Source organism: Adiantum capillus-veneris, chromosome 4 (assembly GCF_014529385.1).
Source record: "Adiantum capillus-veneris isolate H3 chromosome 4, ASM1452938v2, whole genome shotgun sequence".
NCBI classification, from domain to species: Eukaryota; Viridiplantae; Streptophyta; class Polypodiopsida; order Polypodiales; family Pteridaceae; genus Adiantum; species Adiantum capillus-veneris.
The window spans coordinates 61,817,856-61,833,104 of record NC_140934.1 but is presented as its reverse complement, the minus strand read 5'-3'; the positions used below and the strand labels follow the sequence as shown (position 1 = coordinate 61,833,104).

Sequence of the window (15,249 nt, the reverse complement as noted above, 5' to 3'; positions counted from 1 at the left end):
CTCTCTCTCTCTCTCTCTCTCTCTCTCTCTCTCTCTCTCTCTCTCTCTCTCTCTCTCTCTCTCTCTCTCTCTCTCTCTCTCTGGTCGTGGACAAGTGGACAAGTCCTCTTGCAAGGGAGGAGCTGAAGGTCGTGGGCAGGCATCCTAAGTAAAATATGGAGGGGCGTAGAGAAAGAAATTTGGGCATGGTCTCCAAGGGCGGAGCTTTGAAGTTGGTGACTAAAGGCGGAGATCCGTGGGAGTGGCCGCTTGCAAGGAAGGTCAGCCATGGCAACCTACGGCGTTTGCAACAGAACTGGCTCCAAAGAGGAGTGCCCTCTTGATTTGGAGCTTTCTCAAGTCTGAAGCATGTGGAGAAGAAAACCTCAAAGGGCGCTACAAGAAAATTTGCCTTGCGCAGGCATCGACTAATGAAGTCCGCCACGACTGCAAGTTTGGGTTCACATAATTGGGGCACCCTATTTTGGGCACCCCGCCCCCCAAGTCTAGGAGACTTTTCCCACGCTGAAGAGCAACAGGGAAGCAATAGGATTGCATGTCGAGTTCCGAAGCAAGGCAATGGCAAAGTGCAAATTTTTGAGAGATGACTTGGCATGCATGATCGTGTGGGCATGCGAGATGGTAATAACAAGGATAGAGCCTGTTGAGGATAAGCCGGTTCAAGAACCATGGAGGCTCAAACACACAAATCATGCAAGGCATGCCAAGTGGGGAGCGGAAAAATTGAAAGCAAGCAAAGAGACTCGATATGAATTAAGATCGGCCAAGGTAAGGCCAAAATCAACAACGATACTGAGGATCGAGGGAAGGCAACATTACAAGCAGCCACTTTTTCATGTGGCAAAGTATTGCAAAGCTATTTTCAAATGCATGTACGACATGCAAGAAGAAGGCAACGCCATCTGACATCAAGATTTTCTTGGTTTTCTTCTTCCTTCAATTAGTACGATGGCAAAACCCAGTGGCAGGAGCACTTACTGAGGTATCTATGTTTCCATGCAAGCAAGGATTGTGGGCATCTCCAAAAGCATGATTTTGTTTTTGAACACACGACACACAACCACCACTCACCATCAATCAAGGCTTGAGTGAGAAATGATCTTGTTTAAAAGCAAGGCTTATTCCCATGCCTGGCAAAGGTTAGGGCATGGTAGTACTTGAGAATCTCATGGAGATCGGCACGGTTTGTTGATAACCTTGATGAAGGAGGCACAGGTACTCGACAAGACCGACCATTGCGAAAATTTCAAGAAGTTGTCAAGCAAGTTGCTAGGACTTGTCTTTTAGGCAAGTTGTCTGTCATTAACGTAATCAAAAAACAACAGGATCCACCCATTGTCGGCAAGTGTGATTCGATGAGTTTTTTTAAGACATCACTAGAGCAATGCTTCATGTACATAATCAAGTCAAGTAGGTACGAGGCACATCTATTGCGAGTATTTTTTTGTTTTTCAACACATTGCACAATTCGACAAGGTCCATTATTGGTGAATGCTCGACTTTATTTTGCCATGACATTGTACATTGCCAATATGAGCACCAGAATTCCATGAGTACTTATGTGAAGCAAGGCTTCCCTTTCAGCATTTGGCATAACGGTTTCCAAATTTTGGAATATGCTATTAGTATACAAAATTGGGAGAACTTGCCAAGATGTTTGCACGTCTTTACATCACAAGAGGGCGTATATGCTACATACGCTAGATCACTCGAGTAGTGCATATGGCTACGAGTCATATGTCCTCGAGAGGTACATATGGCTATGATCCAAATTCGAGTGAGCTTCTTACTTATGAATTACCAAAAACTCGTCACAAGTGGGCGGCAAGATTAGTAAATTTCAAGTTATGTTTGTTTTTGTCTATGTTTTACTTTTCACTTTGAAAAAAATCTCTCTATTGTGCAAAGCAAAGTGCTGGGGCAAACTCCATAAGAAGCCGTTGTGCAAAGCAAAGTGCTTTGCCAGAGTTCATGTGAAGCAAGGATTATCTTATGGTTCAAGGTATTACTGATTGACTTCAGATCAATGATAATGGAACGCATCTTTGGCACTATGTCAGGACACAGGTCAACTCTCTCTCGTGTAGCAGAAAAGGCTATGAGCAGTTATGGAACGAGTTCTTCTCCATCAAAATTTCAGGATGACTGGTTACAACGGGATAACCAGGCTTCTCACGCGTGCCATGATACTGCCCATTGACTTGGCATCAAGGACATTGGCACGCCACTTTGGGAAACTGAAGGGCTTACAATTATGCATGCACGGCATGCTAACCGGGTGGCATGAATTCCACCGCTTCATAAATTACGCTTCCGCTATCACACTCGAAACTCTGTCAAGGACAGACTACGTGATGGATTGTTTAATGTGTTTTTTTTTTGTTTTTTTGTCAACACAACAGCAATCAAAAGAACCAAAAATTTGGACTTGACTCCCAGGCATAGTGCCAATGACAAGTCATCCTCATACAATCACGACCCCTACTAGGTTGGTGGGTCGGAATGAGTTTTATGTTTTCCTATTCCCTCTCTCGATGAGAGAGTCATATCAAAAAATTGTGGACTGCTTATACGATAAGCTGCAAGTCAGGCATACGATGCGTCAGGACACACAGCTTGGTATCTACCGATTTCGCGATTGCATACGATGCGTCAGGGCACACAGCTTGGGTACACACTCTACAACCTTAAGGAAAGTTCCTCAGCCCAGCATGCTCTTTCTCTCTCTCTCTCTCTCTCTCTCTCTCTCTCTCTCTCTCTCTCTCTCTCTCTTTAAGGGACTAATATAACAAGCTTTTGATACATATTCTGCCCGTGAGTCAGCTTCGGCCAAGGTGCTCTAACTCACAACTAGCACATGCTTAAGATGCTACTCAAACTAGTCTTCATCGGTTCGTCGATTGAACACTATTTTGCATAAGGGCTATAAGACAAACACGCTCAACGCCGATGTCCGGACAAGGGTAAGACCCAACTACTGGCATTCTTTGGGTGATTATTTTCAAGATATACCCCCGGAAGTACACATCGACGTTAATGGACAAGCAAGAGTCTTGTCATTACGTTTGTTTAGGGTGTCATTTCTGCACTACTTGCTTCAACGCGACACTCATAGGGCAAGATATAAGATTATCTAGCTATGTTAGATTTAAATTAGATTACATTTAGGTTTATGAGTTTAAGATTGGATTAGATTTAGGTTTATGTTGAGTTTAAGATTAGATTAGATTTAGATTTAAGATTAAGACAAGATTTAACATTAACTAGATTAAATTTAAATTTAAGTTAGATTACATTTAAGTTTAGGTTAGATTTAGGTTTATTTTGAGTTTAAGATTAGATTAGATCTAGATTTATGTTCGATTTAAGATTAGATTAGATTGTTTTCCAGGGAGTTGAGACTTTGGGACAGCTCATGTATGATTGAGTGCGGATTTCGCGTATGAGTTGCTCATGGTTTTGAGCATGTTTATGGCATGTATGGTTATTATGGTTAGATAGCCAAATACTGTCTTTGATAATCTTCAAATCACAGTAGCTGATCTCTACAAGAAAGTCTAGATGTAGCAATCAGTTGCGACAACATGGCTGTCCATAAGAGCTCGGCAGTTCACTTGTGTGGGTCTCCTGCTCTCTCTATAGCACTACGGAGTGTCTATGGACATACTATTTTGGGGTAAGACCCGACAGGTGATTGCTACATCACCCCATAGGCATTAAGGATTTGCATTGAGGATCACAGTTGATCTCTCCCAGTTATACTTTCAAGGAAAGAATTCCGCAATCTACCATGCGGTAGGAGACGAACACACTTTTCAAGTTGATTCCACTCAATCTGTACACGGTTAACTATGTTGGTTACCGTTATATGCTAGTTGAGCAGTTGCTACAAAGAGTCTTATCAAGGGGTTTGATTACGTAGATTCTAATCCAAGAGCTTGGATTGCAAAGGAAACAATCAGGCTTCCCAGTGCAATGTTGTTTGTTTTTTCAGATAGGGGACTTGCTCCTCCCCATTTGAATACGGGTAAGTGAACATTACGTTCGAATCTCCAGGTATGCATCTATTGATTTGGTGTTATTCCATTTTTAGTATGCTTTGCTTGGTTTTTCAAGACGTATAAGTACGCTTGAATGTTACAGAGTCATGCCAAGGGCATGTCGGCACAAAGTATTTTGGGCCAAGTAGCCAATCTATCTTTTTGCCTTATGTTGTTACGAACCTACTTGTAGGGTTCAATTTGGCACATGTTGTCACATGGGATACAACATGGTCTAGGAACTCAAGGAGTTCGGTTTAGCCAGTGTGGAGCAATGAATGAGGGTCCCTCTCACTCCTGTCGTAAAGTGGTTAGAGCTACCTCCACACACAAGAACATCTTGTACTTGTAGGATGTTCTTTTTCAGACATCCTTAGTTGAGACATATTCCACATGTGGCGAATATGAGTCTCTGGGACTGACACTGGCACCCCCTATTTCAAATATGTGTCACGTCAAAGTCCCTAAGTGCTGGTCACATCTATTTTCTAGACCATTTTTAGCACGACGTATCAGGAGAAATTTCGTGGCCAGAAATTGTCGGATACTTAGAATGACTTGTTAAGGTACAAGTATTGCTAAACAACATTACAAATGGTTGTTTACACATATAGCAAATGAAAAAGTTTCATTGTTTGTACCTAGACGTGATCACTATTTCACCTTCTATTATGGTTCAGACATGTCATCAAAGCTTGCAAAAGATTGCAGCTGAAAGTATTTACTTTCTTTTCAGAACTATTTACAATCCTCTTTAATGTATGCTAGGTGCATCACATTTGCCACAAGTTGAAGGCAAGGATCACCATGGATATACAGGTTCAGATCTGTTTTTGCTAAATGCATGCATACTAGGTGTTATGGGCCCTAGTGTTTAGCAAAGGCTGATTTGGAACAGCATGCATATTCCACATGTTGTTGCTTATGAAGCATTTTGCACTCTATGTACACTATCTCTATGAGATTACTTTCAAATCCACTACTCACCAATAGAGGTCATGGCTCGGTTTGGGCGTTTCTGGATTTTTTCCAAGTTAACCCGACGGTTATTTCGGAAATTGTTGATTCTTTACCAATGTTAAACACTACTGTGATTTTCCGTTTACCAGTCATCTGGGACAACTGTCTGTAAATAGTAAGGAAAACGCACCTCAGTACTGTCATTTATCCAAGGGGATAGGTAGATTACAAAGATTACAAAGAGTAATCTTGTGCTAAAGGATCTGCTAAGAGCATACGTTAGCACAACGCATTTCTAGATAGATGATTTTCTCCCTATTCTAGAATTTGCTTAAGTACGATTTTCGACTTTGAACACCTCATGGGGTGGGGTTGGAGATTGTGTCAATACTTTCATACGTCAAGGACTTATCGGTTGTGCTGAGAGAGTACGTTGGCACGTAACCTTCATTAGGGACGAACATGTAACGGACTTTTCAAGATACTCAGGCGAGTAGGAAATCTGGCTCACAATTGCATGGAAAGTTACGCCAAGGTTTCCTTGCATTATTCCAGTACCTTCAGAAGATCTGAAAACTGGTTATTCCTTTGGACAACTCTTAGTTGTGGTTACTCCTTTATAGCACTCAAGCGAGTTATAAATGGAGTTACCATTCAGACCCAAGTGGTTGCAAACGGACAACAATGTTGAAAATCAAGAGATTCATCTTGGTTTCATTGAACCTCCTCACTGCACCAATTATCGATCATACAGACAACTGGCTCACTTATGGGACGTCAATAAAGAGAACACCAGTATTCTTAAGAAGACGTTACTACTTGTGTTTTTGAGGACGAAAACTCTTTCTCAAGGGGGAAGTAATGTCAGGACACGGGTCCTGTACCCTAAGAACTAGGCTAGGCAAGGACTACGGCCAAGGGCCGGGCTAGGCAGTGTGGAGAAGGGATCCGTCTAGGGCAAGGGGCTAGGAGCCCACCTATAAAGGGAGGTTGGGAGGAGGATCCAGTAAAGCCTAGTTGCCTAGTTTCTTACACACTACATGGATATACACTCACAGTTTATGCAATGATGCATTGTGATGTATCCATGCCAATGTAATCGTGCAAGGCACGTATACGAGGGGCTCACATGATTGAGATTGTCATTGAATCCAAGGGCTTATTATTGTATTTTTTGACATGTATGCATGGCGTACTAGTACGATGGATACACGACATCCATCATTGCATATGCGTCCGCTATAGCACTTGCTACTCTGTCAAGGACGAGCTCAATTATGGATGTTTTAAAACATTTTTTTAAATGTTTATTCACATGCAAAGTGCCATACCTAAGTCACTCTGGTACAGTCATTACCACGTTTATGCTAGGTGGGTCCATATGTGAATTATGACACCTCTCTATACAAGAGCGTTGTACACGCACACTGTTGTACTCTTATAGGATAAGATATGAAACAGACATGGTCTACATTGGAGCATATGCAAGGGGCATACAACACATTAGAATAAGGGGTTTCCTCAGCCCAACATTCTCTCTTTTTCTCTCTCTTTCCAACTTCTCTGTAGGAAAGGTGAAACTAGGCATGATTTTATAGAAATTTTTCTATGTCAATACAGTAACTGGAAGGGCTAAAGACATCTCTTGCCACCTATTTTGAAATGTCTAAGAGCCATCAGTTTGTAATCCATTTGTGATTGCTTTCAAGATCAAAGAATTCTACTCAGTTGAGTACCCATCGATTCTAATGGACAAGCAAGAGTCTTGCCATTAGCGATTTTTTGAGAATTATCTTAGCACTATACACTTTAAGTGTGAAGATCAAGTTGACTTTTTGAACGTCTTAAACTCATTAGGGCTTATCCCTACCAAGGTGTCTAGATGAAGCTAGCATTTCACACAGCATGGCTGTTCACAAAAACCAAAGATTATGGATTTTTTAGGTCTAGAAATGTTCTAGTTGCGAGTATGATTTCAACTTCAGTGGATCTCCTATTTCATCTATAGCACTAAGAGTGTCTATACAAGCACAGTTTTTGGGTAAGACCTAGCTCATGATTACTAAATCACTTATTAAGGGTCGTTGGTCAATTCTTGGAACTTTCACACTTGCGCTTTCAAGGAAAGAAGTCTACAAACTACCAAGGGGCAGTGGACAATTTCAACTTCAAAAGTAAAGTAATGCCAAGATCCAAGGGGGGTCACGGACATACGCCAAGGGTCGGCTGCTAGTTGAGCAGTTTTCTTGCAAAGTTTAACCAAGGGGTTTGACAATGTCGATTTTAACCAAGGGGTTTGTATTGCAAAGGCAACACTCAAGGTTACATGTGCAATACTACTTGCATTTCACTAATTTTCAATTAGTGTTTCTAGGCCTTTGCAGGCGGGAAATTTGGGTAGGTGTCTTTCACTACGGATAAGTGAACACTATGTTCAATCTCCAGGTACGCATCTGATTTTTTTTTGTTTCTTTTAATATGTTTTTTTTTTAATTTCCCAAGTAGGATGCATAAACTTCTATGTTTCCATCCATTTTTGCTCTTAAGAAAGATGACAAGGTCATGTAAGAGCCAAGAAATTTGGGTTGTAGTGTCCAAAATAAGTTTCCACATTGCATAGTTATAAACCCACTTGTAGGGTTTGATTTGGCACATGTTGTCACATGGGATACAACATGGTCTAGGAACTCAAGGAGTTCGGTTTAGCCAATGTGGAGCAAGGATAATGAGGGTCCCTCCCACTCACATCGCTGAGTGTTTGCAGTTACCTCCGCACACAAGTGTATCTCGTACTTGAAGGATGTTCTTCTTTCAAACATCCTTCCATGAGACATATCCTACGTGTGGAGATTATGAGTCTCTGGGACTGACACTAGCGCCCGCTATTTCATTCATGTGTCGCGACAAAGTTCCTAACTCTTGGTCGAATCCGTTTTTTAGACCATTTTGAACACAACATATCAAGAATAATTTCAGTGGCAAAAATTATCGGATACAGGACAACTTGTTTAAGGTACAAGTGCTTCTACACAACCTTAACGGATGGTTGTTTATGCATATAACAAGGCTATGAATTGTTAAAGAAAAGGTTTCATTGTTTGTACATAGAAGTGACTTTATGTTTCACATTCTATTAAGGTTCAAAAGTTTCAGCAAGGTTTGCAAATGATTGCAGTAGAAAGTATTTAGTTTCTTTTCAAAACTATTTACACTCCTCTTTCATGTGTGCTAGGAGCATCACATTCGCCATAAGTATTGGCAAATATGATAATGGATATGAAGGTTTGGATCTGCTTTTGTTATATGCATGTACACTAGGTGTTATGGGCCCTAGTGTTTGTTTAGCAAAGGCTGATTTGGAGTGGCATGCATATTCATCACATTAGTTTCTTATGAAGCATTTTGCATTCTATGTGCAGTATCTCTATGAGATTACTTTTGGATTTACCAATCACCAATAGACGTCATGGCTCAGTTTCAGTGCTTGTGGATCTTTCAAGTTAACCAAGATGGTTATTCATGACATTATTGATTCCTCCAGAATGTTCTATGATATTGTGATTCCCATTCACTAGTGACTTCGGAAGACTGTCTGTACACCTCAGTACTGTCAGTTATCCAAAGAGGATAGGCAGATTACAAGTGTAATCTTGTGCTAAAGAATATGCAAAGTGTGTACGTTAGCACCAAGCAATCCAATTAACAAGCATGTGTCGCTCTAGTTGGAGTTTTCTTACAATAAGGTAAAGCATGTTTCTGACTCAATATAGTCCCTTCATGATTCAATCAGGTTCTCAACCTTGAACACTAGTTATGGTGGGGTTGTTCACTTATGAAATTTGAGGAGCTTCTAAAGGCACAGGGTGCCCTTGCTTGGACGAGGTAGTTTTGGGCTTGTAAAATTGATAAGCGTAATCCTCAAATGTTTTCCTTGTTGAAAAAGAAAAAAGTGCAAATAATTCATCCCATTGTTGAATAATAAGGATGAAATCCAAGCTAAGTCTCATAAAGAAATTGTCCACATAGCCAGGACCTTTTTTTCCAATATTTTCTCTTCACTTTCCCTAACAAATGGTGAGATAACCAAACCAAGAGCAAAGATTGCTTGTGTCAAAAAAACCGTGCCTCCTCACTTGGAAAAACTATTAGATCAGCCTTTGTCTGAAGGGGAGATAAGAGAAACTATTGGCAATCTCAAGGCTGGCAAAACTTTGGCTTGAATGGAGTCCCCAATGAATTCTACAACATTTACCAAGGTTTTTAGACACCTTTTCTGATGTTGTTCTTGCAAGAAGCCTTGTCTGTAGGAGCTCTCTCCCTATCAATAAATGTTGGTGTTCTCAAACTGATACACAAGAAGGGCTCAAAGGAGGATTTTGTCCAACTAGAGGCCTATAACATGTCTGACTTTTGTCTATAGGATCTTCTCACTCTCCTTGGCTACAAGCCGTAGCCCTTTTATGGATCAATTCATTCTTAAAGAGAAGAAGGGCTTCATAAAGGGAAGATTCATTCTTGATGCTATAATTACATTATGGGAAGGAATGCACTATGCAGTGCAATCCGATCAAGACTAATGACACACTAACACTAGGTGCTGGCCTCTTTCCATGAGAGCCCACAAATGCTTCAAAGCAGGTTTACAGAAGTGGAAGGATGTTCACAAGAATGGAGTTTGTCTCACTAAAACCGAGCTAATACAACAATTTTAGATTTCACAAGGATGTGTTGACCTAGTCCTAGAGAGAATACAAAGTGTTGAAGGAGCATTGCAAACATGTTTCAATGGCAATGCCTTTTCTCTCTACAATATGTGCAAAAGCATCTATTCAGCCAAAGGAAATGAGGAGAATATGGACCAAGCCTCGATTGCTAAGCTTGACAACAAATGGAGAGTCTCCTGGAATTTCAAGCAATGGTCATACATGTTTAAATGATTATGGGCCTACCCTTTTTGTTAGTCAAACAGAGTTGTCTCATGTGCCTCATCCTCCACCATGGTGTCTGGACAGGTGTAAAGGCTAAGAATATTGGACTTTCAGATGGTATATGTTGCAGGTGCAAACTTCATGAAGAATCTCTTCCCCATCTCTTTGTAAACTACAAGCATGATGCTTTGTTTAAGAGGGAACTGCAAAAAGTTTGCTCTATTGTTTTCCTATAGCTTTCTTGTAGTTCTCTGTTGCTGGGTGAGTGTAGCTTCACGGGTGTCCCTCTTTGGACTTGTCTCAGAGTTGTTTTCTTATGGCATATTTGGTTAGAGAGGAATAAAGCATGGTTTGGATTACCACACTCAACTTCTGCTGTGTGCGTGTGTGTGTTTTGATTGTAGTGAAAGAGCTATATGGTTTGGTAAAGGATGCTTCAAAGGTGACATAAAGGAGATTCAAAAATGGCAAAGATGAGGCCAATCATTCTAGCCATGTATGAATAAGCCTTCTAGATGTGATCCTTAGTTATTTTGCTTCTGTTGGTAGCCACTCTTGATGGTGCCCTTGTACTTTGATCAATATTTCTCTATTGATCAGGATAACTCCTATCCTTCCTTAGGGACATTTGTGTTTTTGACATTTACTGTTATTCTTCTTCCGAAAAAAAAAAGAACAGCAAACCCATAGCACTAAAATGCATGCTGCAGCTTCGCTGAGGGGTGCTTCCCCCCCCGTCCCCCCCCCCGCCCCCAACCCACCCCCAAGAGAATCGCCTTTCGACAAGCTTGAGCTGGCAGACCAGCTCACACGAAATTTTTGCAGTGTATGGATCGCCCATCTTTTGTAGATGCGCTCTCTGTAGTCAGAGAGAAGGCTTTGTCCCACCAATCACGTGATGACACGCGGTGAATCAAGCTTTCGTCCTTTTTGTTGGCAGGCTCCTCAGGCAGTAGGGGCGATGGGAGGCGGATGGGAAAGTCATCATCGGACGATGTGCTACTGAGGTAAGAACCATTATTTTGCACGCGTGTCACACACACACACACTCACACACTCACGCACAGTCGATTTGTTCTCTCTATAATCTGTTTACAGAGCAGCGCCAAGAAAGCAGCAATGCCCAGTATACAAGCCAACATGGAGAAAAAGGGAATGATCCTTTCTTTTGCAAGCTCACTCAAAGACTGTGCTAAGAAGAAGGATTTGTGCAGTATACAAGCCAACATGGAGAAAAAGGGAATGATCCTTTCTTTTGCAAGCTCACTTAAAGACTGTGCTAAGAAGAAGGATTTGTGCCAAGGCACTAGGATACATGCTCATATTTGCGATAGTGGGTTACTTGAGAAGAACACATACTTAGGCAACACGTTGATCAGTATGTATGTCAAGTGCGGTGCACTTGCCAGAGCAAAACAAGTCCTTGACGATCTTCCTGTCCGGAATGTTGTCTCTTGGAGTGCATTGATCGCGGGCTATGCCCAACAGGGGCAGGGCCAGAAAGCTCTGGGCTGTTTTCAGCAGATGCAAAGAGAGGGCATCTCTCCAAATGCAATCACCTACACTTGCATGTTAAAGGCATGTGGCATTGCACAAGACGCTGATATGGGCAAAAGAATTCACGACGATATTGTTAGTCAGAGGCTGTTGAAAGAAAACATTGTGCTTGGCACGGGCGTGGTCGACATGTATGCCAAATGTGGTGTGCTTCATAAAGCACAGAAAGTTCTTGAGGAGCTTCCTGTCCGGGATGTCATCTCTTGGAATGCATTGATTGCTGGATATGCCCAACATGGGCAGGGCCAAGAAGCTCTGGGTTGTTTTCATCGGATGCGAAGCGAAGGCGTCTCTCCAGATGCAATCACATATGCTTGCATCTTGAAGGCATGTGGCACTACACAAGACACTGATATGGGCGAAAAAATTCACGAAGATATTGTTAGTCTGGGGCTGTTGAAAACAAACGTCGTGCTTGGCACTGCCTTGGTCGACATGTATGCCAAATGTGGTGTACTTCAGAAAGCACAAAAAGTGCTTGAGGAGCTACCTTTCCGGAACGTCGTCTCTTGGAGTGCTCTGATTGCGGGATATGCCGAACAGGGTCAGGGCCACGAGGCTCTGGGCTGTTTTCAGCAGATGCAAAGAGAGGGCATCTCTCCAAATGTAATCACCTACATTTTCATCTTGAAGGCATGTGGCATCACTCAAGACACTGATATGGGCAAAAAAATTCACGATGATATTTCTAGTCAGGGGCTGTTAAAAAATAACGCCATGCTTGGCAATGCCTTGGTTGACATGTATGTCAAATGTGGTGTACTTCAGACAGCACAAAAAGTTCTTGACGAGCTTCCTGTCCGGAACGTCATCTCTTGGAATGCATTAATTGCAGGATATGCACAACAGGGGCAGGGCAAGGAAGTTCTGGGCTGTTTTCAGCGGATGCGAAGCGAGGGCGTCTCTCCAGATGCAATCACCTACACTTGCATCTTGAAGGCATGTGGCACTATTCAAGACGCTGACATGGGCAAAAAAATTCACAATAGTATTGTTAGTCAGGGGCTGTTAAAGAAAGAAGTAGTGCTTGGCACTCTCTTGGTTGACATGTATGCCAAATGTGGTATATTTCAGCAAGCACAAAAAGTGCTCGAGGGGCTCCCGATCCGGGATGTCGTCTCTTGGAATGCATTGATTGCGGGATATGCCCAACACGGGCAAGGCCAGGAAGCTCTGGGCTGTTTTCAACAGATGCAAAGCGAGGGCCTCTCTCCAGATGCTATCACATATGCTTGCGTCTTGAAGGCATGTGGCACTATGCAAGATGCTGATATGGGCAGAAGAATTCACGATGATATTGTTAGCCAGCAGCTCCTGAATAAAAACATTGTGATTGGCAATGCCTTGGTTGACATGTATGCCAAATGTGGTGCACTTCAAAAAGCACAAAAAGTGCTCGAGGAACTGCCTGTCCGGAATGTCGTCTCTTGGAGTGCACTGATTGCGGGATATGCCGAACAGGGGCAGGGCCAGGAAGCTCTGGGCTGTTTTCAACGGATGCGAAGCGAGGGCGTCTCTCCAGATGCAACCACCTACGCTTGTATTTTGAAGGCATGCGGCACTACGCAAGACGCTGATATGGGCAAAAGAGTTCATGACGATATTAATAGTCAGGGGCTGTTGGAAAAAAACGTCGTGCTTGGCACTGCCTTGGTTGACATGTATGCCAAATGTGGTGCTCTTCATGAAGCACAAAAAGTGCTTGACAAACTTCCTGTCCGGAATGTTGTATCTTTTAATGCACTGATTGGGGGATGTGCCCGACAGGGGCAGGGCCAAGAAGCTCTGGGCTGTTTTCAGCGAATGCGAAGTGAGGGTGTCTCTCCAGATGAAATCACCTATGCTTTTGTTTTGAGTGCATGTGGCACTATGCAAGACGCTGATATGGGCAAAATAATTCACGATGAAATTGTCAGTCAGGGGCTGCTGAAAAAAGAAGTTGTGCTTGGCATTGCATTGGTCGACATGTATGCCAAATGTGGTGTAGTTCAGACAGCACAAAAAGTGCTTGATGAGCTTCCTATCCGGAACATTGTCTCTTGGAATGCGCTGATTGCAGGATATGCACAACAAGGGCAGGGCCAGGAAGCTCTGGGCTGTTTTCAGCGGATGCGAAGCGAGGGCGCCTCTCCAGATGCAATTACCTACACTTGTATCTTGAAGGCATGTGGCACTATGCAAGACGCTGATATGGGCAAAAGAATTCATGATAATATTGTTAGTCAGGGCCTATTAAAGAAAGAAGCAGTGCTTGGCACTCTCTTGGTTGACATGTATGCCAAATGTGGTGTACTTCAGCGAGCACGAAAAGCGCTTGAGGAGCTCCCTATCCGGGATGTTGTCTCTTGGAATGCATTGATTGCGGGATATGCCCAACACGGTCAGGGCCAAGAAGCTCTGGGCTGCTTTCAACGGATGCAAAGTGAGGGCATCTCTCCAGATGCTACCACCTATTCATGGGTCTCGAAGGCTAAGCTTACATCTTGAAGTGCTGTTGCATTGGTCAAGATGCTGGCATGGGCAAAAGGATGGAATCACCAATGTGTTGTTCTTGACGGTGAATCTTACTTCTTGAAGTGATGTGGCATTATGAAAGCCGCTGACATGGGTAAAAACTTCACGATGAGATTCTTAGTCAGGAGATTGTGACAGTGCTTGACAATGCAAAAACAGAGATGAGAAGAGAGGGTTGCTTGCAGAGGAAAAAGAAATGGAGAGAGAAGTAGCTTGCACAATACGTTTCTCTAGTCTCTTTCAGTCTTCTTCCTCTCTCTACAAGATGGATCTACAAGATTTTGTACAAGGCGGATGGTACCCTTGACAAGGGCAAAGCTTACTTGGTAGCTAAGGGCTACACACCGGGCCCTGTAGTTGTCTTTGACAAGACCTTCACTCCTACCCCTCGGGATGACCACCATACCAGATATCCAGTTAAAACACTTTGTGAGTCCTTCATTCTATTACAGTCACTTGTCCCGTTTGTAAAGGTGGCAATTAAGGCTGCCAGACAGAAGGCAACACATGACAAGAGGTGTCTGGCAGAGAGTTCTGACCGGTTGCTGCAGCAATGACAAATAATTATGTAGTTTTTAACCTTAATACATTGATGAAGCCCACATATCTCTGTTTAAATGACAGCATTTCCCTACTAGAATAGCACCCTTGGAATGCACGCGACAAACCATCTGTTTAGGCCTTTGTGCTATTGCATGCGAGCTTGCTGGTGGTGCCACTCTATACCCTTTGAGATAATATTCGCACACTTATCGGGTGGTTGTATAATAGGTGCCCTACAAGCCCCCTCAAATGCACAATTTAATCGTGGCATGTGCTCTCCTGTCCTAGGTTATGATGGTTTGACCTTTTTATTTTACTTCCTTGTCAACCTGAAGTTAACTAGGTTAGCTTTTCCCCTGTTAGTTTTGTTGAGGGTGTTTGTTTATCACTTGCAAAGGACAAGAAAAACAAAGGGAGGAATGAGCAAGGGTGCTACAAAGGGCAACGAGAGGGGATAGAATGGAGGAGGGATTTGATGAGCCTTAGGTTGGTTAAGGGTGCTACTTGTGGAGAAGTGGCATGAAGAGAAGGGGTGAGAATGGGGAGTCAATACATGGTCCACCACTTGTCCGACATATGCTATGTTTTAGCATGAGACGTTTGGTTTTAAGGTCCACTAGGCTTGTGACCAGGCTCCATTGCAACATAAAGAGAAGCAAGGTTGGCCAAGCCAAATATGAGACTTTGATACAAGGTCACTATTGATC

The 15,249-nt window shown here is 42.7% G+C and overlaps 1 protein-coding gene across 1 annotated transcript; it reads left to right on the top strand.

Annotated features, from left to right (window-relative positions):
* Positions 1 to 10,519: 10,519 nt before the first annotated feature.
* On the top strand, positions 10,520 to 14,584 carry LOC147459284 (pentatricopeptide repeat-containing protein At2g39620-like). Its single transcript, XM_086510583.1, has 3 exons — positions 10,520 to 10,754; positions 10,869 to 10,935; positions 11,027 to 14,584. Exon 3 carries the CDS (start codon positions 11,048 to 11,050, stop codon positions 13,970 to 13,972), a length of 2,925 nt encoding a protein of 974 aa, XP_086366709.1. The 5' UTR covers positions 10,520 to 10,754; positions 10,869 to 10,935; positions 11,027 to 11,047; the 3' UTR covers positions 13,973 to 14,584.
* Positions 14,585 to 15,249: the final 665 nt, after the last annotated feature.